At 41.1% G+C, this 27,675-nt stretch overlaps 1 protein-coding gene across 11 annotated transcripts in view; it reads left to right on the top strand.

Moving 5' to 3' along the window:
- The window catches only part of LOC127461039 (sodium channel protein type 5 subunit alpha-like), a 214,094-nt gene that overhangs the window by 138,565 nt on the left and 47,854 nt on the right, over positions 1 to 27,675 (top strand). For 9 of the 11 annotated variants that reach the window (XM_051768281.1, XM_051768280.1, XM_051768275.1 and 6 more), the window contains 3 exons: positions 4,212 to 4,682; positions 18,783 to 18,929; positions 25,758 to 25,878. In XM_051768281.1, the coding sequence (XP_051624241.1) occupies positions 4,212 to 4,682; positions 18,783 to 18,929; positions 25,758 to 25,878 (739 nt within the window). The remainder of the gene's footprint in view (positions 1 to 4,211; positions 4,683 to 18,782; positions 18,930 to 25,757; positions 25,879 to 27,675) is intronic. The other 2 variants (XM_051768271.1, XM_051768272.1) reach the window with 2 other exon arrangements.

Genomic DNA, 27,675 nt, shown 5'->3' with positions numbered 1-27,675 from the left:
GGAGTGGCCTCATTCCTGTGGGTGGGTCCTTCCAATTTGAGATACCCTGTGATTTTATGTTAGTTATTGACCTACATTGATAAGTTCTCTGGCTTTAATCTAGCTCTAAGATACTAAACCCAAACTAAGTTAGGCTTTGATAGGCACCACCAGAGATAGTTCAGTTCTTCAGCATCTCCTGGGGTGCCAAACTGTCTCCATTGTCTACAGACATCCTAGGAAAACTCCTCCAGTTTAAGTACCTCAGGGAAGCACCTGACATTAGCCTGGATTAATCTGATTGTGCCTTATAGTGGAACAACCAGAGCTACAAGCTTTGAAAAGCATGCTGGATTGTCATTAGACTGAACACTTAACACAATTATACTAAAGGAATTGGGGTTTCTTTGAGTGCATCTTGATTCCTGACCTCAAAGATCAAAAAAAGTGACCTGCTTTCACAGTCTGGCTGCTCTGTGTCACTGGAAAGCAGATTTCTTTTAAAAGGGGATACATATGGACAGACAAATCTGCCATTGCTTTTGAAAACTGAGGTAATCTTTAGCTTACTTTTGCTTAAACTGAAAGCATTGCCTTAGCAGCCAGGAGGACTGGATATTATTAGTAACCTATTACAGGAAACGTGGTGTGTCATGGGTTAGGCATATATTTTTCTGGAAAATGCAGTGTGTAGTGAAATGGGGAGAATAAGTAAACATGAAGTGCTTATTCAGCAGTTCACTCTATTTGAATGCCCAGCAATGCAACTCTGAGGTTACCTGCTCATAAAGGAAGGAGGGAATGATATTTGAGATTTATTTTTGGCTAAAAGCATGAAGTGCAAATAGCTCTTTGTGCAAAACGTCAGCTGTGCTTCTGGTAAGTAAACAACATTGCTTTTATAGTCCATGGTAAATAACAACAGTAAGGGTGTTACCACCTATTATATATACCTGCAGGTGTATCTACATAAACTTATCTAGCTGTAGTTTGATGTCTGAAATAAATACAGAAAAATAAAACAATGCGTTTCAAACAAGCTTTTCTGTGAACAGCAAAATTAATGAAGTACAGGATGAAATTCAGCTTCAGCTAACAAAATCTCTGTGCCTACATGGAGGTATTCATGTATGGAGAAGGCATCCGAGCTACTACTAATCTGCAGAGACCTAGGACTTGACTCAGTTTTGTCTAGGACCACTGGGGACACTCTGAGGTATCCATCCTGGCCTCCAGCTGGACACAGATCTCCCATAACAGTGTGTCCTGTTGGTCAGCTGCCTCAGGATGACTTGGGCATGGCAGGGGCAGTTGGCAGATCCATGTAGCCTTGGCCCAGTCACCGGTGTTTGGTCAGTCTCCACTGTCTGCACAATGAATTTCTACTGATTGAAATGGGACTTAGATGTCTCATTAGACTCAAGATTTAGTTTCTGAGGCTGGAGGCAGCTGCCATCGTTGATGAGTGATTTGGTTGCCTGCTGCAACATCTCGTCGTGTCCTGGTTGGGTGGTAGACGGAGCTTAAGAAGAACACAGGCATCCTGTAGGTCTGGTGCAGGTGTCCCAGGTAACCTCAAACATCAGCAGACACCCCTGCTAAGGTAACTGGATTTCACCTATGAAGTCCAGAAGATTTTTATTCTGGGTTTCTTTATCTGTTGCTTTCTTCCAGCTCTTTCCTATGTCCATAGGTTGTTGCCAAGAAGGAGACACATTGTGTGGCTTGTTCCAAGCTCTTTCTGCACTGATGTCTCTTCTCTGCACACATCTTATTTTGAGGACACCTTTAGCAATGTGATTGTCTCTGAGACCTCATCCTTCTATCAAACTTGGTTGAAAATGGCTAGAGGGGTTCTATCAGGGACTCCTTCCCTGGTGGGCTCCCACCTACTTGGCTGTATATCCAATATTCTGGTTTTCAACTACCTCTCACATCACTTGCGATGCGTCCGAGTGGGGTATGAAATGAAAGATCCATTCACACCAGACCACTGCAGTGATTAGGAGACCCACACAAGCTGTCACTGACACTCCAGTATGATGGACCAGCTAAGGAACAATTAGCTTTAACCTCACCTAACTTCAGAGCAGGGCAGTGCTCAGCACAGTGATGGTTTACTCAGTGGTTCATAATGGACGTGGGCAACTGCTGTGCTACCAGCTGCTTTTGTTTGTAATCACGGTGATTGCAAAGGGTACCTCACAATATTGACAGGGCACTTCAAATGCAGTGTCATCAGAGTGATTAAGACCGGGTTTTCAGAGTTCCATCTCACACATTCTGAATATTTGAAATAAGAGAGAACAGGTGGGGGGAGAATAGCAATAGATTGTGGTGTTTTGGTAAGGTCCAGTTAAATAGAAGTACTTTTTATATTGTTTATTTTGGCCTAGCAGGATTTATCCGTTTAAAATACTATCAGAAAGAGAGAAGTCAGGTAGCATTAAGAGATCATAGATAAAATATCTTCACAAAGTCAATTTTATTGCTATAAATGTCAGAAGTGCTGCAGCACTGATCTTTCCTTCGTTGTACCACAGAGCTGGCAACCACCCCCCTTGTACAGGCATCAGAGTTGATACCAGGCAATTTGATCCCAGTTTATTTGGGTTAAATATATTTTAGCTGATATTGGTTTGAGTCACTTTTGTTCCATTCTTGTCATCCCAGGCATCTACCTCCAGTGTGAACTTCTTGTCTTTGTGAATCCAGCACAAAAGCTGCAATTCATTCCTTCTCAGACCACAAGCAGGTGTAACCTCCAGTATACAGCAACTGGTGATCAGCCTGTGAGAGATGTTACTGGGAACAGCCTTCTAGAAAAAGATGGTTTTATTTATTGGATATAATTTTATTTATGTGGGGTGGGGGGGTGTAAAAAGAGATTTAAATCATCAAATATGTCACTCAGATGTGTAGTTGTGTCTAATCTTGCCATGCACTACCAGCAAAGGTAGGCAGTTCTAAGTTGCAAGAACAGGAGGAATCTAAGTCTCCAGTTCAGTTTGGATCTTCTCATACACCTGTGAAAATCTTCACATAGTTTTTTCATGACTAGTAACAGCATTTTCAGGACCAAACCTGCTTTGGGAGTGAGTCCTGCTCATATTTAGATACAGTAGTCTGATTGTGATGGCTTGTTTTAGCCTGGAGGGAAAAGTTTTTGAAGCTGCTTGACCTCTTAGGTGTTTATTCACAGTCACAATACATTTTCTTCGTGGCCCAGAGGATATTTAAAACAAGAATGTCTGTGAAAATGCATACAAATGTTAGAAATGTTTCCAACTGTACTATTTGGTTTAAGTGCCATGCCTATGTATATAATTATCATAAAATCATAGAATAGTTTGGGTTGGAAGGGACCTTTAAAGGTCAGCTAGTCCAACCCTCTGCGGTGAATAGGGACATTTTTAACTAGATCAGGTTGCTCTGAGCCCAGTCCAACCTGACCTTGAATATTTCCAGGGATGGAGCATCCACCACCTCTCTGGGAAACCTGTGCCAGTGCCTCACCATCCTCATCTTAAGAATTTTCTTCCTTATATATAGCAAGAGACTACCCTCTTTTAGTTTAAGGCCATTTCCCTTGTCCTACTGCAACAATCCTATTAAAAAGTTTGTCCCCATCTCTCTTGTAGAGCCCCCTTTAAGCACCGAAAAGCTGCAGTGATGTTCTCACAGACCCACTTTTTGAACATATCCAGGTCACTATGTATCATCTACTATGAAACATAAATTACAATATTCACGCTGAATAAAAAGCAAAAAGGCCCTGAAAACATTCTTCCTATAGTCTTTTTCTACATGCAAACAGTACCTTTACAGATGTCAATTAGTGCTGTAATTAGTGATCTTCTCCAAGATGGAATATGGGCAATGACAGGGAATTCATTGTACCACCACCACTGAGAATGTTTACAACATGTAGCTTCCAATGAAAATTTTATTTGGTATTCTGTTTCTGAGCTTAATATTTTATTTTCCATATTTTGGGGTGTTAGGGGTTGGGAAAGGGAATGTCTGAGTGTGTCCATGGTGTATTTCTGCACTTGAAATCAATGTATTTGGAAGTGCCTGCAGACCCCCTTTTCCTACTGAAACCACCTGTATTTGAGGGAGTTCCACAGTGGTATTATGTTGTCACAGACTAGACAAAACTCAGACCCTCCTGCCTCCAAGACCTCCACATTGAAGGTTCACCCGTTTCCTTTCGACTTTATTAATTTCAGGTGCTCAACCTGTTCCTTGCCTTGCTGCTAAGCTCCTTCAGCGCTGACAACCTCTCGGCGCCAGACGAGGACGGGGAGCTGAACAACCTGCAGCTCGCTTTTGCTCGGATCAACAGGGGCCTCCAGTACGCCAAAAAAACCATGTGGAATTTTTGCTGCCACGTCCTCCGGCACCCCAAGACAACAGCTGAAAAGAAGGCAATGATGAAACTCGCTGCCCAGAACCCAGGTGCCCTTAACAACTGTGTGAACAGCCACACCACCGCTGAGCTCGGCAAGGACATGGAGAATCACAAGGAGAATCATGCTGAGGATGGGGTGAATAAAAATGGAGAGAAACACCTAGGAATTACAGAAAATGATGATTTTATGACCAATCCTGACCTGTCCATTTGTGTTCCTATTGCTGTGGGAGAGTCAGATATCGAGGAGGAAGATGAGGAGCAAAGCACCTTTACGGAAATGGAGCAGGTAGGCAGCGAAAATGTTTACTATTTGCAGTTTATTAAGATGACCTTTGTTCCCACCCTTGGTCTGGATCCCTGGCTAGTGATGCAAATGTCCTATGGCCTAATCCTGCCTTTGATATGTTGTTAACTTCAGAAGAAGTTACAGATGCATATCCTAGAGCAAAATTCAGTTTCCAAACAGAGTCATTATCTTTCTTTTTTTTTTTTTTTTTGCTTGTCTAAATTAATTCTTCTAACCAGAGCAATTAAACCCTTTCTCACACAGGAGAATGTTTTTTTCCCTTTCAGCTGAATCATGGGAATGCTGCAGAACAAATCTTAGGTTAACAGGGGATTTTTCTCAGTGTGCAAAAATGGGCAATGTCATAGTTTGTTTTGTGCAACAAGAATAGAGGGCCAGGTAGTTCTCTTAAAAATACAATGAGACAGAAGCTGATATGACAAGGCACCAGAGAAAGAGAGAAGATATGTTATCATTTGTATTCAGACAGGAAAAGCACTTATTTGCCCGTTCTTTCGTGTGACATGGCAGATTTTCATTTTTTCCAGAGCACTCAGTCGTAAAGGCGGAAAAATTCTGTGTGGTTTGAAGTGTTGTGTAAAACGAAGAAAAAAAATCTTCAGGGGAATGCTTTTCTTTCTCTGCTTCTCCCCCTCTCCCCTTTCTACCAACTTTATCTCTTGGTTCCACACACCATATCTAGTTAATGTTTTCCAGACCCTCCAGCCTTGATCCAGCATCTTCTGACGCTGCCCGAGACCAACAGAGTTCAGCAGGCACTGGATCAAAGCTCCTGTTTCAGATCCAGCTGTCAGGAGGGATCCTCGATCTCTTGGTTGAGGGGAAGAAAGTTTTGAAGCAAAATAGTTCTTAGAGAAGGCCTAAAAAATCTCTAAGGAAGGACTCTGTGTCAAGAGTTGGGCGCAAATCAGCTGCTAAAATTTAATTTCTGCTGCTCTGTTGTGGAAACCTCTTCAGTGTCAGTGAATCTGCTCCCCAACAAGTCTTTCACATTGATCCTCCCACTGGGGAGAGGAAGAGCAAGAGGTCAGAAAACTTTATCATCAACCTCCACTGTCCAAATAGACACCTAGGTAACAAAAAGAGAAGACTTAAATTTTTGGTAAACACTTTTAGGGACATTTTTATCTCTGTTTTTTTTCTTTTTTAAGGAATATTTTTATTGAAGTGACCTGGGGATCAATGTGGGTGGTATGGATAATATCTGTTTTTTTCTTTGAAGTCCTTCTCTATTCCCAGGTTGTATTACTTAAACCTAGAAGCAGAGAACATTTGGAAAGAGAATTATGAATACAGTAGATGGGGGAGAGAACTGGAAAAAGGAAGTAAAATTCATGAGTTGAGATAAAGACACTGGAAATTTTGCACTTGAGTGTCCATGAAGTCTGGTAGCCTGTGCCTGTACATGCACAAATGTGTATGTTGCATCACTGTATTCCTCCTTTCTCAAGATAAATAGTAAGATTTACAATTACAAGATTAAATTGCATCATAGGGCATGGAATGTTAGGGATCTATATGTCTTACTGTACATTAAAACTATAGAAATGCAGACTTCTGTTTAGGTGCACAGTGTGTCCCTGTAGGTGCTGGTGTGTGCATTAGTAGATGGAACAGGTAGCTGTCATTTTATGCTGTACATCAAGTAAATTTGGAATTAGAGCTTTACTGAGATCTGTTATAGTCATGAGGGAGAGAGCTCCTGTAGAAAAATAAGCATTTTATTGAAACAGAACATTATGAATAAAAGTTGACTTGAAAATATTAAGAAAACTTCTAATAGTTTCAATAATATTGAAACATCATCATATGTAATATAAACATTGAGGATTCAGAGTGAAACAAAATAGGGGGAAAAAAAACCCAGCAGGAGAAGCAAACCAAAATACTGTTTTCCCACTGTACCTTTTAATGAAATTTTCGATAAATGTTAGAGGAGCATTGCCACATTACCACAAGATATTTGAATTGCAGTGAAGTAATGTGGTTCACTGCTAGCATGTGCATTAAACAGAAGGCATGGAGCTGCGAAATGAATTAATTAGCTTTGTCACTAGTGTTTTCCAGGCTTGGACAAACAGCTGCTTCAGGTCACTGCTGTTCCCTTGTGCGTAGCCTTGATCAATGGTTTGCAACCTTTATCTTCAGGTCTGAGGGGTCTAGTGCTAAAAAGGTCCAAACAAGAGGCAAGTTCGCATAACCGGCAAACAATTTTAACAAATTCCTGGAGGGGAAAATGTGTGCGCGCAAGGGCGTTCCGACTAAAAGGCTCGAAATACATTGGCATAATAAAAAAACAAAAATAGGAAGAAGCTTAACAGCAAAAATGATAATTGTGTGATGAGCTTTGCATTTACTTTCCTCTAAAACCCTAATAAAGTTGCACAGCTGTAAATGTCTCCAAACGGAGCAGGGCCGTGAGAAAGCAGATACCGACAAATTCAAAGATCTGTCATCTTTAATAAAGCCCATTCCAAAGATAAATGATCTCTGGACTCACAGAAAAATTCCCTTGATCAACATGGAGGTTCCTACAGAAGATATTATTGCATCTGGAGGTTGGTATGAAATCCCAATTCCCTGGATATAGAGTTGTGGGCATTACAGTGTATTGGCTTTTGTATCAAGGGCATCCCTGTGGGACTCTGGGGAATAAACTTCCCCACTCAATCCCAGAAGCTTTAATCCTGCAAGCCCCAACTCCATGGATGTCCTTTCTTCCTCCCGTCCAGGATGGTCATGATAACCAAATCAGAGCTTGCAAAGGAAGAAAACATGAACAAGAGCAAAATTTACATGATTGCACCGAGAGGGCACAATTACAGTGAAGTGTCATTTAGTGGGGAGGGCATCACACAGAAACCAAACAAGAACTACCAAGGGTATGCTAAACATTCAAATCTATTCTAACTTTCCCCTAATCATAATCCATATTTTTACATATTTAAATATTTTAGGATGTACGAAGAGAATGTGTATGTATATTTGCTTCTCAAGAGAAGACAATGTACCCCGCTTCCCTTTAAAGTTGCTGGCTGACCTGGAATTAAGCAGCCCTCTGGTGACATTGTCAGAACCTCTCTTCCCTCCTCCTGCATGTAGGTTTTGGTGCAACAGCATGGAAGAGGAGGTAACAGGAGATGCATAAAAAGGGAACATGTGTTTGTATGCCTCTCAAATGCACAGCTAGTAAACCTACAAAAGTCTTACACGTCCTTTGCACATCCCCTGTTAGTTGAAGATTCCAGACTACATTTAGTTCATCATGTGCCCCCATCAGTCTGACTTGTCTGTCATGACAGAGAGGCTAAAGGGAGGTTGGTCTCAGGCAGAACCACAAAGTTATTGATCTCGATGGGGTGTTTTAGGGTGATGATCAGCTCAGCTTACAACTCCTGTACCAATGCTGGGCTCTTCCCAGAAAGTCACAAAACTACTCTAAAGTAAGCCATTGTGGCTGTGACAAATGGGTCCCAGAGCATTCCACACAGTGGTTTGAAATTTCAGATGATGAGAAAACCTTTTGTGACTGCACATTTTCCTCTGAGTAATAGAAATGTCTAAGTTTAAATTTCAGCTGCCATTTCTATTATCAAAGCTCGCGCTGGCAGCAGCCGTCTTCCTGAAAGCTACCAATTTGTGGCACTGTCATTGAGAGGGTTCTGAGGGAGAGAGCCCACCTGATAGCTTCTAAATCTCCTTTGATTACTGAGATGCAAGTGAGATACTCTGCCAACTTGGAGAGCCAGGGGAACCATGCCTGTAGCCCACACATACAGGGAAAGGATCCAAAAGAAAAGCTGAACAATGAAAGTCAGCACAGGTGCAAGAAGCAAGGAGTGAGGCTGAGAAAGAACCACCTTGAGCTAAATTAATTTGTCACTGTTGTGTGATATGTGTGTTGCTGCTGGTCACTGCATAATTTTAGTTTGTGTCTTTATTTAACCCTCTCTCCTTGCCCTCTTCATAGTGCTGGGAAATCTCTCCCTTTCAGATGACAAGATTTCTTGAGGATTTAATGATTTTAACTTCATAATGAGAACAAGAATAACTGTCTTTCATTATTATCCTTACCTTTGAGATGTATAATTTAAATAGGGGCTGTCCTATCAAGAAAACTGTTCCAAAAAGCTCAGCAGCAACCACAATAATGTGCTGGTTGCATCTTCTCAAGATTCTTTTGGGTTCTCATTTTGGCTACCTAGATGATTAAAAGATGGAAATCATAGTCTTGAACCTCCATAGAGTGTCTTGTAATTGCTTTATGGCTATCTTTTCATATGTGAAATCACCTTTCAGTCTCCCGAAGGAGTAAGAACAGATCATTGGGCCAGTCACCTGATGGGTCAATTAAGTGTACACAGTCCAGTCCAACTAAAGCAGTGGATTCAACCAGAACTTACTTGTAATTTAGCTACATTGCAGGTTTCAGACATCAGAGAGACTTGTACCATTTGCATTAGATATCTAAGTCCAAAGCTTCTATCTTCCAAATTTCTACTTTAGTAATTGCTTTCCCTTCAAGTGGCCCACAGCTGTAGCCCAGAACAGTGTGTGCCTTTTTCACAGTGACATTACTTTGTGCTTCAGAGAACTCCTGGGATTAATGGACTGAAAGGAGGTTCTAGATGAGTAGTGCTGGGTGTCCTAAACCAGACCCTGAAGTACAACATCCTGCACTTGCACTGTTAACTCTTCCTTGTTCCTATTACCCCAGCCCTCACTGATGTCCAGGTCTTTTTGCACGCCATCTGCATCCTTGTCTGCATCCGTGAGTTCCTACAGGCAGGAAAAGTTAGTAGCATAACACCTAAGGAAATGGTTCTACCCTTTCCTCCTTTCCTTGCTCTTTCCGTCAGTCGAACAGGGTTGTTACGTTTTTCTCGCCTTCCCTGAATTTAGTTACTACACATATTGCCTTACTCAAACCACTGCCCTCAACTCCACCTGTTTGTAGTCACTCAGCATGACACTGAGAAGGTGGTCCATGCTCTGGTGGCTCTTGACCACATCTCACCCTCGCCCCCCGTGCAGTGACAGAGCCGGGCACGGACTCTGCTTTCCGCAGGGATAACACCTTTGTGTTTGCACAGGCAGCGCAGTGCCGAGCCAGCAGCACTTGCCTGCTTGTCTCCAGAAAATGCCATTATTGATTTGTTCCAACGGAGTGGCTAATTGGGTCATATGGAAAGTGCTGGCTGCCTGCTGCCGGGACGGAGCGCTTTGCAGCTTCTTACCCCTTCCTCGGCTCCAGGCATGCAGGCCCTGGGAGCGCTGTCTTTTCCTGCTCCGTGTCCAGGTCCCAGCTCCCACCACAGCCAGTCTGTGCCAGCCTGAGGAGGGCTGCCCCATTCTCCTGCCTCAGGCTCACCCATGGCTCTGGAAATCCTTAAACTGCAGGGAATTGTTCCTGTCCCTGCTGGGGCTTACCTTCCCCCGATGTGGCATTGCCTGAGGGGAAGGGACAGTGTCTTTTATTGTCTCTCAGAGTCTCCCAGTTTCCCACCGACCCTACTGCACTTCTCAGTTGGATTTTCTGCACTTCTCAGTTGGATTTTCTTAGACCCCTTTGGCACAGAGCAGCACCTCTGCTGTCATTTTCAAGATGTTTGGGTCTGGGTCTGCACAGAGGACCCCAGGGCTGTACATTACCTGGAGTTTGCGCAAATTCCTTGCTACAGAGCACACTTTGGTCTCTCAATCATACATTTTTTTTTCTTGATTGTGAGTTCTCACATCTTGTATACCCTTGTCTGGACTTCACCAAACATATTTCCCAGGAAAAACAGGTTTCTAGCTTTAGATAAGTAACGGCCTCTGTACACATCAAAGGTAAAGCTGGCTGCCACCTCCATCTCTATTCCATTGGTACAGTTTCTATATTGCCCTGAACTGGATCAAACCCCCAAGCTTTTATTCTCTTCTTCCCTTATATATTTCAGAATTACTAACTCATTTCATTTCATTTGACAAGGTAAAACTGTATCTCATGGCTTTTTTGCATGTTTCTACTGGTAAGAGATTCATAATTTTGAGGTCAGGGGTGGCCATAAGGGTATGATGGTTCTGCTTTCTCATAGCACTGAGTCAAAGACTTCATCCACTAATTTCTGCACAGAGCCTGTGAGTTTATTTTAGCTATGATACATCATTTGTAAGACAGAGAAAAAAAAAAAAGAATGAAATTTCTCAGGTAACAGAGAGTTCACCATCTGCATGTGGACCCACATCTGTTTCCTTTGTATGCAGTGGCAATTTTACTGTACAATTCCTGTACATTACAGACCTGCTCCTAAACCTGAAGGGATTCTGTAAAATTCAACAGAATTATTCCAGGTTGATGTAAGTGTATCCAAAATTATTGAAAATTGCTATAAAAATGCCAGTGCACGAAGATTTTGATATAAAATTGTTTTTGACAATATCTTATGCTCCTGATAATTCTAACGTCTTAAAATCAGAGATGCCATGAAACCCTGTGTTTATTTGTAAGCTGCATTAATTTCAGCCTTTTAGTGCAGGAAATATACTTTACTGTCAGGAACCCTAATGCCCTTTCAATCTGTATTTATATTCCTTCTGTTTTCAGTTCCAGTCTGTGGGACACATTCTCTTTGAGTGTAACTGGATAAAATACCTTTGAATTCTGTTGATGACTCCCCACTTCTCACTGGCAGGAGAGTGAACCCACGTGTGTACATGCCTGCTGCACACAATAAATCTTACAGCATTCTTCTTGTCAGTTTTACTTGGGCCAATATTTTTCAGATCATTAAATAAGATAGAAGGGGGTTTTCACTGTTATTACCTACATAGTTTGCCTGGGTTCCTCACTTTTTAAACAGTATGTTTTGCTTTGTGCTTCTTAAAAACTGCATAGAACTACATTATTAGCTAATTATTTTTAACAGTAAAAGAGAACGTTTCTGGATTTATTGTCTTCAAAAGAATATCAACGAGGGCATCAAAAAAAGAGACAGGACTGTAAATCCCAGCAGCAGATTTAAAGCACCTAAGTCCTCATCTGTACTTCTTCCTGTAGAAAGACGTTTGTGTTTATTTTGTAGCAGCACAGTGGGGCAGAAGACTCCTGTGTCAGACCCTGCTGACGTGATTAGAGCAGTCACACCATGAACAAAGGTTTTAGGGTGCTTATTCAGTACGCGGTGGCAGGGAAATATATTTGTCCACAGCATAATGCCTAAGGTGCAGGAAACACAGGGAGTTGATGGAGGAGAGAAAGAGGGGGGAGGAAAAAAAAAAAAACCAAAAAAAAAACCAAAACAAACCCAGGCTGGCATTGAAAGAGCCGATATCAGGCGTAGCGGAGTTGACAACATGCGTTTGGACAAGTGCCCAGACCGTGGACTACGCGTCGGTCACAGCTTACTGGATGCCATTTCCCAGTATCCATATCCCTCCCCGGAGCAAAATGCTGCCCAGAAGTGAGCATTTCTCACTGTTTCTCCCTTTGGTATAAAGAAAATGCCGACATTTAGCATTTTGGGCAAAATGAACAGCAGCCGGTTCCCCAACGGCTCCCGTGCCAAGTGAGGCAGTGCGCGCGTGCGTGTGCTGGAGGGGTGAGGTTGCTCCCGTTAATTATAGTCCAAAATAACAACCTTTAAATTAATGATTATTTTGTTGCTTTTGCCTGTAATAATATGAGACTTGCCTAATGATCAAAATATTAACATCTTATTTGGGTGAAAGGTTCTGGGTTATTTCAGGCACTCTCACTCACTGCGCTTTGAGGCAAACTTCCAAAATTCAGGCTTCCATCAGAGGAGCCCATTAGCTTGAGTTCTTCATATTATACTGTGGAGAGATCCCAATTACCAAAAGAAACATAAAGTAGATTGTGATTAAACTTCAAAATGCAATTTAGCAGAAGGTATTAGGTTGAACTCTGAACAATGAACACTTATGAAACACTTTCACTGCCTATTTAAGCCTATTGAATTGATAACAGGATAAATTAACTTTGGCAGTCCATCTTTTTGCCAAGTACCCCCTCTTAGACAAGTTTTAAGAGTCAACCCTTGGAATAATGAATCTATATTTTATTATGGGCAGCATGTTGCTCAGTGTGGTAAAAGATCTTAGACCAGGAAGGCAGAAGCCATTAGAAATAACGTGCCTTGCTTCTCTGCAGCCAGTGCTCAAAGGCTTTAAGTATTCTGGATTAATCCAAGAAGGAGCACTGCTGAACTGCTGTTTCTGTCTTTGAGGGATGACGTTTTGCTAAGCATCCCACATTCATGCAGAGACCAGCAGTTAGTGGCTGTGATGACATTTGTCTGGCAAAGTTTTAATTTACCTTTATTTAAAGTGGAAGAAAATACCAGGTCGGGCTGGGTCCAGGGGAGTTTTTGCTGTTAACAGTCTCTGCTGAGCAGCTGTGGTTTCTGGCCAGCCCTAGCCTTAGACGTTCTGAATTGTAATGGCCAGATTCTGGTATTTTTATCCAGCTAAGTACTCACAGGTGCATAATTTTTCTAAAACAAGTACTGGATCTTTCTTCCAAATACCCTGTGACTTTCAGGGGGGAAAGAATGTGTTTCTTAGGTCAAACAGTGAGACAAGATCTGTGTTTAACTACACAGGTATAATTTCAGATTTCCATGACCTTAACTCTAACAGGTGACAATGCAGATGGAAACTCACCTGAGACCTGTAGACATCCAGGTTGGGGGTATCCTTTCATCTACCAAGGAGCTGGGCAACAGACCTCTGCTCTTTCCAAACTCAGAGGCTGTTGTGTTGATTACAGTGTTTAACCTGTTTTTCCCATGTTTTAGTGATTTGGGTTTTTATAAACATGGTTCCTATAAAGGCTGGGTCATCAAGAAAGTGAAGAAAAAAATACCACGTATGGATTCACATGACAAATATGAACAGTACCTTCTAATTCTGTTGTTTTACTACTCTCTTTGCACTGTATTGATTCTGGCTTCTGCATAGATGAAAGGACAGGGAGGAGCAGATAAGGGCTGCAAAACTGATCAAAAATCAGCCTACTAAGCTAGCCTGATGTGTGGTTGTTTCTGCTGAAGTGGAAGGATGGCCCAGGTGGCAAAGGATGGAGAGTGGGCATCACCAGTCTCAAACAAACAAGTTTAGACTTTTCTGTTTTCGTCCCCCCTCTGAGGAATTTGCAGGTCTTAAATTATGCACGTGCGGCAACCTTAGGGTGGGACTTGACACGCTTTACATCAGTATTGCAAACATTGTAGTCTACTAATAAAATGCCCTTGTAAAGGAACATAGTGTAACACAAGTCCTTTCTGTGTCTCAGCTATAATCCTAGTGCTGTGGGGTGGTATTGCTCCAGGTTTTTCTATGATTTCTCATTAAACTGAGTAGTGGCAACTCTGCTTTACAGAAGCAATTCTTCAAAGCGGGTTAGAGAGATTCTTAAATATGCACACTTAAAATTGACAGCGGCACTCCAGCCCTCTTTTATTCCTAGCGGAATAAGTGATACTAATCTTCCCCTTCTCATATTAAGGAAGCAAGGGAATTTTCCTGATTTATTTGGTGATTTCTCTTCATGCAGAAAGATAAACCCACTGATTTTATTGGTGCTACAGGGATTTACATTTATTTGTGGAAAAGGAGAACCAAGATCATAAATTATCTGTTCTGGTAATAAGGGCCCACGATTCGTTTCTCTGGTTTGTGGTTTTTATTTCTGCCCCTCAGAATCTGTTTTACCTCAGATTTTTCAAGGCTTTTCAGAAACACTGAATTCAGCATTATCTGGGAGTTGTCATCCTGACAGCTCTGCAAACTGTAGTCTCCTGTCTACTTTACACATGAAAAAAGTGCCACCAAGGCAGCAATGCAAGCTCGCTGTGTTTCAGCAGCACTGCAATCTGCTTGCTTCTCCACTTATGTAGAGGTAGGATATAAACAGCTCAGTTTTCACCATCATTTACTTCTTGGCTTCTTTGTAGTGGAAAGGTGCCAGTTACTAGACACAAACTGTTGCTGAGAAAGGGTGCCAATTGCTACCAGGCATGGCAATTTTATGAAATCCGTAGCTGTCTGCAAGGAGGAACACAAACATCAACAACTACTTTACAGAGTAAACAGTCCTCTTATAACTATGTGTGTCACACTGCTGAACTGGGTTTACTATACATGAGGTGTCTGAAATTTGACTATAGGAAACTTTACAGGCTAAAGTATGCATTTCTTGAGAATACTCAGTTTCGTAGTGTTACTCATTCATGAGTGGCTAAAGCAAAGATATTTCTGTTGTCAGCATCCTGGGCTGTTGCTGCTGCTGCTGCTGCTTCCTCTGATGGGCAACATCCCATGGTACAGGAGGGTCTCACCAGAATGGCCAAGTAGGGTGGGGAGGAGGCAGATGGACACCTAAGTCTGCTGGGGAGTAGAGAACAAACATGGTGTCAGAGCTTCCCATTGCATTGTGGACTGAGTAAAGGGCAGTTTGCATTTGCACTGTCTCACCAGAGAAAGGGAAAACCCTTATACTTTTCATAAAACAATTTTAATTAACTTCCTCCTGCCACATAATTTTTCTTGCTGGCTCTGCAGTGGCAGTGGCAAGGGAGAGGGGCCTGCAGAGCCAACTCCCACTTCTTTCCTCCCCACCTACTTGGGACAAGAAGCTTTCTGCTATCAAAGGATTTGCACATCATCTTTCCCACAACACTCATGGCCAGGGAATCAGGGAACAAATGTTGCAAGTTAGGGTCATGATCTAGGAAGTGAGAGAAGCATCAGGAGAACCCACTTGAACCAATCACCATCCGAAATGCAAGTCCTGGGATCCTCTTTCTAAATTTGTTTGCACAGAATGGAAAAAATGATATTTCCATGGGGAAGGAATAAAGTGAATCCATGCTGATGACAGGTATTTGTCTTGTTTTGCCAACAGCAAGTCCTCTTTCCAAAGGATCGGCATTTGCACTAATCCCCATTTGAGCCTGAAACAATTAGCTGATCTGTGCTTTTCAGAGACAGAACGTAGTGTGGAGCCTTTGCATTTATTTGTGTCAGCGAACAAGTATGTGGGTCTGTGCAGCAGCACACTTGAGATGTGCATCCAGATTATGCTCTGTTTTCAGAGCTGTTGCTGTTTTGCTGGTGCTACAACTGGCTTGCAGCACACAAGGGGACAACACTGTGTCCATCCTCCTCCATGTACTAATTACTGGTGTGGTGTTGGCAGATCACCTCTTTTTAGGGTCCAGATCAGAGCAGAGGTGAGCAAACTTTTGGTTTATGTTCTAAAGGAGATGAGGTCAGTCCCAACTTTCCCTTTGCATGCAAAAAATTTTTGTATTACTGAGAAATTTTACTTTATAAATGAAGAAAACAACTGAATCGATAAATATTAACATAATGTGTATTGCCTTGGCAACATGGCACTCGATACAAAAATTAAAAACAAATTATGTAAACCACCCACGGTGGGGAGCTTTACAGGAGATAGACCTGCTGCCGTTGCTGCCAGAAGAACAAATCATCTGGAATCAGAACAAAAGCAAACAGCCCGAAGTTAAACAACATAAACCAAAGGCACCTTTCCCCAGACAGGTCTCTGCTGATTTTCAGGTGCTGTGTGCTGTAAATGAGACTGTTGCATCCCATGAGAGTGGTTTACCAGGACTGTCATCAGCTGCTTGCAAAAGCTCAGCTGATTCCCAAACACTCCTTTTGGGATCAGTCTACCCAACCAAATTCTTTTGAAGAGTCTATTTCTCTTAAGCATTGTCTTGCACCTTATAAATTTAGAGGCCAAGTTTGAAAACACATGCTGATGAACCAAATCATTATCCAAGCACATGGATAAATTTCATCAGTTTTAATTAACATTAACTCATTGGGTGCTTGGTAGAAGTGTGATTCCTAGGAAGAAGCTGGGTCCATGTTTCCTAGAGTTTAGTCTCTACAAAAGGATTGCTAAGTCTTGATACCACACAGAGGGATTAATAAATAGAGATTTGCTGTAATTTTGGCATTTGACTCTAGATTAGTACAATAATTTGTCTCAGAGCTTGAATATTCGTCATATCAACTGAGTTACACAGTCTGTGCTCTTACAGTGCATAGTTTCTAATGAATCTGAGTACACAACCTTTCTGCATAAATGAACTTGAGACGTCACCTCGGATTGCGTTGCACTTTTAACATGAAACAATTGTTTCTGTTGTTCCAGTGCTATAACCAATATCATGCCATTAAGATTACTTGGTACTAAGTTGTATGCACATTGCATTTAAAAAAAAAAAGGACTTTTTATGGCTGAATGCCTTAGTTGTGCAGTCTGTGCCTTCCACTTTGGCTTCTCCCCTGAATATTACACTATTTCCAAAAATAAAGACTGTTAAAGAGGCTGAAAGAGTGTTACTTTTTGTCCTGGACATACCTGTAACTCAGGTTATGGAGAAATCTTTGGCCTGTCAAGAGCAGTGCTAACCTGTGACTAGAAATTGTATGTAGTACATTCTTATGCAGAGGGTATAGTCTTGGACATGCATAATTTGATTTATTACAGTTAGAATGCATTTTAGACCACATGCCCTCTGAAGCAGGAAACAAGTAATTTGATTTTAAATTAATTTGCTAGAAACACGCGACGACATTTGAAAAGACTGGCACAAACCTGACAGCCCAAAAGTATTTATACAGAGAGCAATTTGCTTAACCAACTGCTTCCTTTGTGTCATTTGGTCTTTCAGATAGTTATATTTGGAATAAAGTGTTTTTTCTGCTTCGGGTACCTCTTGAGGGACTTCCTGTGGTGATGTGGCTTTAGAACTGAGGCAGGTAGGCTGTGGCTCCCTGGGGAAGGGAAATTCGCTTAATACATGAATAAAATCGAGTGTCAGTCAAGTCAAGGGAAAGAAAAGGTGGACAGGTGAAAGATAAATAGGTTTAAATAATTACTGTTGAAATCCGGTCATGCTTGTAATTTTTTTTTCTCAGCATGGAAGTCCCTCTGTAAGCAATTCAGCACAACCCTTTGAGTCTGGCTGGAGTTTTATTAATATTTTAGTAGCCGCGTTGGTAATGGCATGAACAGTGGTGGTGTTGTGATGAGCTATGGAGTTTTCAGTGAAATCCCCATCTTAGGTGAATCAATAAAGCCCCACAAACAGAAAACCTGGGCCTCCAGAGGTAGGGACCAACCCTTGAAACATACTCTCCTCTGCCATTAGTCCTGGGAGCACTTCTTGAGAGCTCAGCAGCAATAATCATCACCCCAGGAAGAACGGGCTGGATTTAATGGCACCACTCATGCTAGCAAGCACTAGGTCTAGTCAGATGCGTTTATGGAAAAAAAAAATATTGCTCTGATTCCAGAGTTCATCCCTTTTCAGGGAAGTACTTCAGAATGTGCTCTCCTTTCAACCTGCGGTCGAGCCCCGTTGGCATCAGTGGGTGCAAAGTAGCCTTAAGTGTTTTGCTGAATAGGAGCTGCAATGCATTTGTGTATTTACCTGAAGTTTTTCCACATCTACTTTCAGATACCTTTTATCTCTTCCAGTGAACTTTGCGTTTTCCTCCACTTCAATATGTATCCTGTCTTCTCTGGGTGTGGGGGGTTTTTTTACTCTCTTTCAAGCAGACTTGTAGCACAGCACTGGGTTTTGCTCTCTTGCCTTTCTCCAACTGTTACACTGAGTATCTCCACCTCATTGTGCAACTTCAGATTACAACCCTTGGTTATTTGGCCGAACTACAACCACCTCTCTGTGTTCCTCAGATCACTGGAGGAAGTTTGTGTCTCAAAACCAGACTCAAAATAGAGATTGCAAGGGAATTTCCTCCCACCTCAGCAACAACAACTCAGAAAAAAAAAAAAAAGAAGTTGGACTGTTTGCATATCCATTTGCTACAGCCTTGGCATATCCATTTGCTAAAGCTCAAAAGTTGCAACATAAGCTTGTATTACCTTGTTTCTTGCCATTTTTCTTAAGGTGCCGTCCCCTGACAAGTATAGTCCAGGCTATTTTCGCTTCTAGTTGGAGAGTTCTCCCTAAGAAATAAGCATGCTATCAAAGAAAAAAAGAAAATAAACCCATCTAGGATTATTTCCAGCAGGAAAAACAACTGCAGCTGAGGGGGCAGCGAGGTCAAAGCCCAGGAGTCCGGAGTCAGAACTCTGAGATTTGTGAAGAGTTAAGTGAGTTGCACATGGATAAGCAGTTGAAGGCTGAGCCACCACCTCCAGTAGGGCAAAAAGAGGTAACAGAAACAACTTTCCTACCTGATACTGCATGCAATGCATTGCACCAGCTCCATAGTGCATGTCACTGGTTTATGTGGGGTTTATGGCTTGTAAAAATGTGTGTTTGTCAAGGGGTAGGAAAGCAATAGTGTGTAGTAGGTTTTAGTAAAGACGAGAGAGGATTTTGTTATAATAAAAATAATTGAAAAGCTTGGAAAATGTGCATTATAAATTAAGATGGGATTCTAAGAGGCTTTGGGGAAAATAATAAATTATCTATAATGTTACTGTCTTGTTTTAGGAGCAAATATGTGTGTGTTTCCCCACTGAAAATCAGCTCCGAGAATGGCATCTGCTGAATTGGCAGATCTGTACCTTGAGTTCACTGGAGGGCATCTGCTCTCTGTCACAGATTAACAATTCTTTTCCTGTTAACACATAGACCCAAGAAAGGTGTGACAATTTGAGTAGCTGATGTGTAACTAAATAGCAAGCCTTGGTATTAGTCAGTTGATCTGGACAAAGTGCAGCTCACTCATTGTTTCTTAATACGTACACATGGACATTTTTTTTCAATTTTTAGGATTATGTTGTCCCTATAAATACCAAGAATACATGTATTTGTACTGTACACTGAGTGACTTCAGGCTGTGTAATTCTCTGTATCCTCGTTGCTGACTTCCTGGGGTTTCTTCCCCTTCAGATTTATCATTTTATTGACATAACATTGCCTTTATTATTAGAGAGTGATGGATTCCTCTCTTTGAAATCAGGAAGTGGAGGTTTGGGATCTCCTCAGAGTCTGGAGAACTCCACAGCTCCTTGAGATTAGAACCAGGTGTGGTTGTGTGGGACAGAGTTAATGAGAGGGAAAGGATGACACAGTACATACATCACACCTCTCCCAGTTCTGCTGTAAAACTGCTGGCAAGTTTGTGCACAGCAGGAGCAATCCTATGGAGAAATCTTGACAGGACTACAGGAAACAGACTCATCCCTCAGCTGGGGCTTACCTTCTCCAGGCCTGCTGATTCATTTTGTCATACAGGGTGGAATTTTCTGAACTAAATGTAGACATCTGCATCTGAACTTGTCATCTGAGGCCCCTGTATACTCAATGTGTGTCTCATCTCCAACTGAACCCAACAATTGCATTAGGTCAGATGTTGTAAAAGTGCCCATTTCCCTCCATTGACCATAAAGGAAGCACTTAGGTTGCACACTTAGGTGAGATAAATTCCACTCACAGGAACCAGAAATCCTCTAGCCTTGAAGCTTTTCTTTAAGGAGCAATCCTCTTTCTCAGAGTGCTTCTTGGCATCTTGAACTTCGTCTTCAGAAAGAAAACATCCCGAACTTTAGAGGAAGGAGACTCAAATATTTGGTATCCCTGTCTCAGGAAAAAAAAAATGTATGTATATTTAACAAAAAAAAAACACCAAAACTTTTAAATAAGGTAAGGAAGCATAATAACTAGGACGAATTAAAAGACCATGTCAGGAATTCTTCTCTCAGGGGATTGGTTATCCTTCATGTTTAAATGTCTTTTTGAGATAAATAAACCCTGTGATCCTAACAGGGAGGCCAGAAATCTAAGTCCTTTTTTAGTGCTATAACAAAATGTCATGACAAGTCAGGAACATTCTAGCCTTGATATATTCAGCAACATTGTGATAAAGAAATAATCCCCGTTTCCTCCCTCAGCTTTCAAAGGGTCCTGAGACACAAATGTCACCTTTCTATAGCAGAGCATAATTGATTCTATTTGCAGCTGCTTAGAAAGAGGTGGAGGAATATGGAAATAATCCAGGGAGGACTTGAAATCAAACGGAAGTTCACATGAGGTTACGAATGCCAACATAAAAGAGCAAAGCCCAAAGGATGCTATTTTTGAAGGCCAGATCTTGTGTGGACACTACATACTTATGGTCCTCCTCTTCAGAAGTAATCTCTGTGCCGACACACAAGGACATGCTCATCGTCTTTTTGATGAATGTCCCAAGAAGTTGCAACCTGCCAAATAAAGCCAACAACTGCAAGGGAGTAACAGATTTGGTATGCCCAAGAGGCAGGGCTTTCAGTGATTCAGTCAGTAACAGGAAACACTGAATGTGTTCTGAAAAAACACTGTTTATGTCAGTAAAGGATACATTATATGATTAAAAATTCATCCTGTATAAATCATCAGAAAGGCACCACAGAAATAAAATCGTTGATGTTACAGGAGGATAAGACCTCAGAGTACAAACTAGTTGCTTTCTCTGCCAAAATGCTGACCCATAAAATATTTTGTACAGCTTTGTGGAATCTACCTTTAAATGTATCAGGCAACTTGGATTTCTTCATTTACCAAAGAGAACAATTCACTTGCTAAAAAAAAAAATCTCTTGGCTGGGTATATTGCCTTAAATACCAGCCCATTTTTTCCCCTATTTTTCCTTTCAAAGTACCATTTCATTACTGTCTTTTACTAATTTTATCCATCAATCTCTTTTTATGATGTCTTTAATATGACTTACTTTATTAGACTGTTGCTTGCTTCCTATTGTCTGGGGCTTACCCCCCTGAAGTCACACAGCATTGTTCTTTCATTTCATTATTTCTTGCAAATTAGTATCTCTGTGCCCTTTTCTGACTTTTTTACCTCTTTCTCTACAACTCCCTCAATTGTTCCTTTTCGGAGTTCTTTTGCCAAGAAGCAAGCACATATTCCAAATACAATTTCTACAGAACTGTAAGAGAAGAAATAGCATCTCATTATCTAGATGTGATGCTTTCATATGGTTTTCTGCATCGTTATATCCCACTGCAAAATCACACCTAATTTTTTTAATATTATTCCAGGTTTCCAAAATTTCATTTGAAATTTTCCCGTAACTCTTTCATCTGTACTTTTTTGAATCATGTCCCATTTTGCTATATTTTCTCCATATTTCACTTATCTTTTCCTTTCTGCTTCCTCGATTTCAATACTCTCTCCAATTTAATGTTATCAGCTAACATGAGGATTATATCGGTCAGGACCTCTTCTATATCTTTAGTGAAGATAATGCTGACCCTAATCCCTAGAGATTTCCTCCACTGAAGGTAAAGTTTGTGCTATATTTGGGTCCTTAGAATGGCTTTTCTGCACACAGCAATGGGTGAATCCAAGCCAATTACAATTTATTTTAAAACTAGACTTTTCTATAATAGACATCCAACTGTTTTCTTAAGGTTTATATATCATATGTCAATTTGATAGATTAAGGCTGTGATTTTGAGAGGTGAGGGAGAGAAGAAGGGAGATAAGTGAGCTAAGCCTTGAGCAAACATCAACTTTCAATGAGATTTCAGAATCTCACTGCTAAAGGCTTTTTGAAAAACGCATTCAGATCAATTTGTCGCTATTACAGGCACAAGCAGTGGGTGTGGAAGCCCTGTCTGGGTACTCACAACAGCCACTCCACCAAGAAACACATTAAAAACTACCCTCTGCAGCATGAAGACTAGTGAAAGATGTACCCCTGAATACCAGAGGAAAATCTCCCAAAGGAGTTTCTGCCAGATCCCATTGTCTCTGCCCAGTACAATTCCTCCACTCACTTATTCCAAGAAAGAAACAGGAGATTCTGTATTCGTCCTTTTTGCCTTCTTTTGACCTCTGTGCACAGTCCTCACCATACAGGAGAACCACCTCACTGCCTTTGTCTCTCTGACATTTGACTCTGAGTCAGCACTCTCGTTTTCACCTCCGAGTCTTTATTTAATTTACTTTAATCACAGGCTACAGCAAGTGTTTAGTGATCTGTGATTCCCATGATTATTCCCTTTTCTTACTCTCTGAGCTCAGTGTTGTGTTTACTTATTGCTGCTCTCTTGGGTCGTTTCCAGTTTTCCAGGAGCATTCACTATTGATTGCTAATGATGTGTTAACTGGGTGTATTGGATCCCTTTATGCCCTACAAAGTGCCTTGCCTGGATCTGCTGCTTTGCATATGTTTTGGGCTTTCTAGGTATTTGTCTACTTACCTTTTTGTTAATTCTAACAGGCTCTCCCACTTCTTATTATTGATGCCCTTTTTGGATTATTTTATGAAAAGTTTATTTTCTTAGGCAATTGAATTTTGTTTAGTTGCATCCCCTCGTTGGTTGTTGTTATGTCCCTAGCTCTTTTCTTTCCCGAGTTCATGAAAACCTTCTTAATCCCTTTAACCTTTCTGGCAAAGAGTAACCTTTGCTTCTTTCCTACAATCATTCCTAATCTTTCCCTCCTCTCTCATATGTATGGTTCCTACTTTTTCTAGTCTCAGTTCAGACCCTCAAACCTTTATCTACTGTTTTCTGAATCCATGTTCACTACCTCTTCTTCTTTGAAGGCTTTTCAGAAGAAATCCTGTCTGTTTACCTTGCATGTTCCCCATCTCCCTTTGACACTGATGCATTCTAATACTTTTTGGGAACTCCTCCTGATAAATAACTAAATAATCTATGATAATTGCATTGTATTTTGTTCTGTGAATTTCCTAACCTGTGTCTGCTAAATCTAGCTCTGTAGCTGACAATGTTATCCAGCTGACATTGTCCTCATAGTTTTCTTTGATTTCTGTTTACTTGTAAGAATTATATCCAACAAAGCTTCTGTTCTCATTGGAACTCCTATTTTCTACATCCTGCAGCTGCATATGATTTAAGACTGTTTCAATGATCTCTGTTTTGACATATTCATAACAGAACAGATAATGACTAAATGCATTCCCTAATGAACAGTATCAGAAATTTCTGACTGTGCTAAAACTTGATATGACATTTTTTCCACCATCATACACCGTTGTTAGACTGTAGAAAATGGGCTCTATATGACAGCTGCATTCTGAATATGGATTTTTAGAAACTTTATCTATGTCTTTGACCTGTTCTGTTCTTTCTGTTCTGACTCTCTTTTTAAAAGGTCTCTTCTCAATTGTTGCAGTTCTTTTGAGTAGAGCATTAAAACTCTAGCCAAGACTATGACCTTCTGGATGCTGCAACTAATTGCAAACAAGCAGCTTCCATCCCCGCTTGCAAGCAGTGCTGGAATTTTCAATCTTGCCCATTTTACCCCAGGTTCAGCATTTCTCTGAATTCAGCTATAAATTTTGCATTGACTGTGTATACTGGAAAACAGATGGTCCATTTTCACATTAATAATAAATATATAAAGCTGTACCTATTCTCTAACTCCATCACCATCATGCTCACAAAAATAATGCTTTATCTGTACATGACATCTCTCTTATAACTATCTCACAGGCTGTTTAAAAGCATGGGTAAGTATTATTGTCCTAATTTTTTTTAAATTAAAGCAATGGTATCACAAGACAAAGCACAAAAAATTTTCAGTAGGTACTCAGACAACAGAGTAAAACAGTTCAAAAATAACACACCTCTCCTGCTTAGAGCCATTTGGCATTGTTATGACCCACAGAAGATATTAGCTTTGGTATTGCCCATTTACACCAGACAGTGGTCCAGTACAGTCAGAAACAAACTGTGAACAGGACTGGACAAATACCAGATTTTTCACTTTAGTGGCCAAGCTGAATAATCAAGTAAAATTTAATTTTGGATTAACACAAAATGGAAATGCTTTATTTTGACTAGCAAAATAAAATAAGGGGGAAACATTTCCTGTTTTCTTCTAAAGAAAGTCTCTTGATTCTGTTAAAAGAAAGCTTTAACCTGAAATGAAATTTCTATTTCATATTTGGATGACTTATTTAATTATGTATCATATCTCTTTCATTAGTGAGTTCAGCCTCCAAAACAATTTCTGAAAATTATATATTCCCCAGAATTTTTTTACCCAGATCTGCTTGAGAGTTCCTGCTCTAAATAGATGAGACAACCAGTGCTTCAGGGAGTGGTAGTATTCTTGTCCCCATTTGGCAGAGGAGGACCTGAGAAAAGCTGAATTTAAACAGTGCACCTAAGATGGTGGTGTGAAATATTTCAGGCAAGCAGTAGAGCCTTTGAGATGCTTCCAGAAGCCTTGTGTCCCTACAGCAACTTGAGATCAGAAGTGTGTGATTCAAAGGCGAGGGGTCACATCATGTTGTGGGAACAAGCCAGGTGTGGGATGAGGCAGGTGGAAAAGCCCTCTCACATGTTTGTACCTGTAGCCTCATGCGACCAGACCCTGGTGACAGAGAGACTTTTGCTCATCTCAGAGGAGAAGCTTTGGCAGTAGAGAGCAGAGCGTGGTCCTGACTGAGAAGGTGCAGATTTCACCCACCAGCTGTGGGTGAGGAACCTCAGGAACGAGGCTTCAGAGACAGGAACCTAATGCAGGTCATCCAATTCATCCTTCAGCATTTCAGGAGATAGGTGCCACTTCTTGTCACCCCCATCTGGAGGTGTGAGCCTTCAGGACATAAAAGCCGTAAAATCATGAGTGGGTCCATGATTCCAAGTTTCCACCTGCCATTAACCAGAGCAACCTGGTCTAGCAGAAGGCATGGCAGGGGGGTTGGAACGAGATGATCTCGAAGGTCGCTTCCAACCCAAACCATTCCAGGATTCTATGATTAATACTCAATGGCTGTTGCACTACCCTTCTATAGTTTCCCTCTCTTTTGTTTCAGAAAGCAAGTTCTACATGTTAGCTTGTTTTGTTGTTGCTGTTGTTGGGTCGACCCTTGGGCTCACTGCAGCGTAGGCAGAGCTGTCACCCGCGGGGTGGGCACCGTGTGAAGTGCATGGCTGTGTCTCTGTGGTGGTGGTGGCTTTAGCTGGGGTGATGGTTAATGGGATAAAAAAACTCAGATACTTCCTTCAGGGCGATTGATCAATTTGTTTTCCTCATCTTTGCTCTTGCTGACAACAAGCTTGATGAAATCAGTCTTTCTGAAGGCAGCACAGTGGATTTGACAAATCCCGCGGAACTGCTGGAGCAGATCCCCGAGTTTGCTGAGGAGCTGATGGAGCCTGAGGATTGCTTCCCCGAAGGTAAGAGCCTGCATACAACACTGCAGTGGCGAGGCAAGAAGCATTCTTTTCTCTTATTGAACATCTCTCCACCTTCTCCCCACATTTCTCTGCCTGCTTGCAGTAGTGTTTCACTGGATGCACTTCATTTCTTAGATATTGTAATGTTCCAAACACACACTCAAAATCCCTTGTTATCGTTAGTCTTTGGATTTCCAAGGCAGGATAAGCTAAGAGCATGCTCTAAAATGGTCTGCAGCTTCTACAGTGTTAGGCTTTTTTTAATCATAATTTATGCCATAAAGGTTTTGTTGGGTTTTCTTAAATGTTGATTTTTCTAATTTGGCCAATGACGATTTTTTACTTCCAGTATTTGTACGTGATCCCATTTGGTAGAAAACTGACCAGATCAGAATGTTTCTGTTGCTTAAATGTGTACAGGCAGTTAACAGAAGCATTCTGGAGAGTTGATGAGTCCCAGGAACTCACTTCCATTTATTTTAAAGGGTGTCAAGATTAGCACATCCAGTAGCTTTCATCTGACCATAGGAGTGCTATGTAAAGGGTATTTTACTTAATTATTTTAGATAACAGATCACATTTACATATCTCTTTTAGTACTGAAATACACCACCATTTTAATAGTATTTTAATACCAGCCTGCTCCAAACCAAAGGTTTAAAATCTAACTACATCAGAAGACCTATGTTAAAGTAAATATATAGAGTAAATATTATATAAAGTAAATGACATACAAAGTTATTTCTTCTCAAAATGAGTTCTATTCCAGATATTATCTCAGCCAAATTCCTCATTTTGCTTTAAATCTGGGTTAGGAAAAATAGGGTTAGCTGAATGTTAGTACATTCTCTTGAAAATTCAAGGATTATTACAAATAGAAACAGAGAAGCTCAGATGGGATCAGACAGAGATGATTTGCTGGGCATATGAATGCCCCTAAAGTCAGCAAAAATGTGCATCTCTATATCTGTGAGAAAGATGATTGAATGAGGTAAGGGAGCCCTGCAGGGCTTACAAATGTCCTTAGGATCCAGACATTTTTTTGGCAGCTCTGCTTAAAAGCAGTAGCCAAAAACTAATGCAGTTGACGGAAGAAAGCCTGGTGTAACTATTTGGGCCCAAACAATAACATTTGGAAATTAGGTCTGGTGTTTTCATTCTTTCACAATATATTTCTTAATGAGGTTAGTGAGCAGCAAATCTATGTCGTGTGCTGTGAAGTGATTATGTTACAGATGCTTAAACAAGCCTGTGCTGTAATATCGATGCTGGTCAGATGCCAGTTTACAAATTCTAAAACTACGGTTGGCCGTGGTCTCCTCCCTTTTTAAAAAAATAAGGTGGGCATCACACAAAACATTCCCAGAGCAGCAGCACTCTGTAATTTGCTCTGTCTTAAAATAACCAGACCTGCCTGAAATTCTGTCGCGCAGGACCACAACGGTACCAACCCAGTTTGTCGGTTCTTCACTGCTGTCAGTGGTATGCAGGGTAACAATCTGTGCTCTTCTGGATGGATCACTGGAAATATTTAACTTGTTTTGAAGCCTGCTCATCATTCTGACAGCAAAGTAGAAACAAAAGTGCTGTGGGCTGAACCCCAAGCTTGCCTTGGGTTACATCCACACTTCAGGCTCCTTCACTCTTCTCATGGAGTATCCCTGCTCTTGCCTTTTGCCTTTTGTTCTCATCACTTCTATTTTCTCACCAGTCCACTTTCAGGGTGTTTTCCTCCTCTCCCAGGATACGGCCAGCTGAGCCTCGGGCTCTAAATGGGAATTGAAGGAGAGCCTGCTC

Source organism: Manacus candei, unplaced genomic scaffold (assembly GCF_025592945.1).
Source record: "Manacus candei isolate 608988 ecotype Guabito, Panama unplaced genomic scaffold, ASM2559294v1 h1tg000094l, whole genome shotgun sequence".
Lineage (NCBI taxonomy): Eukaryota > Metazoa > Chordata > Aves > Passeriformes > Pipridae > Manacus > Manacus candei.
This window is presented reverse-complemented; position numbering and strand designations above follow the sequence as displayed.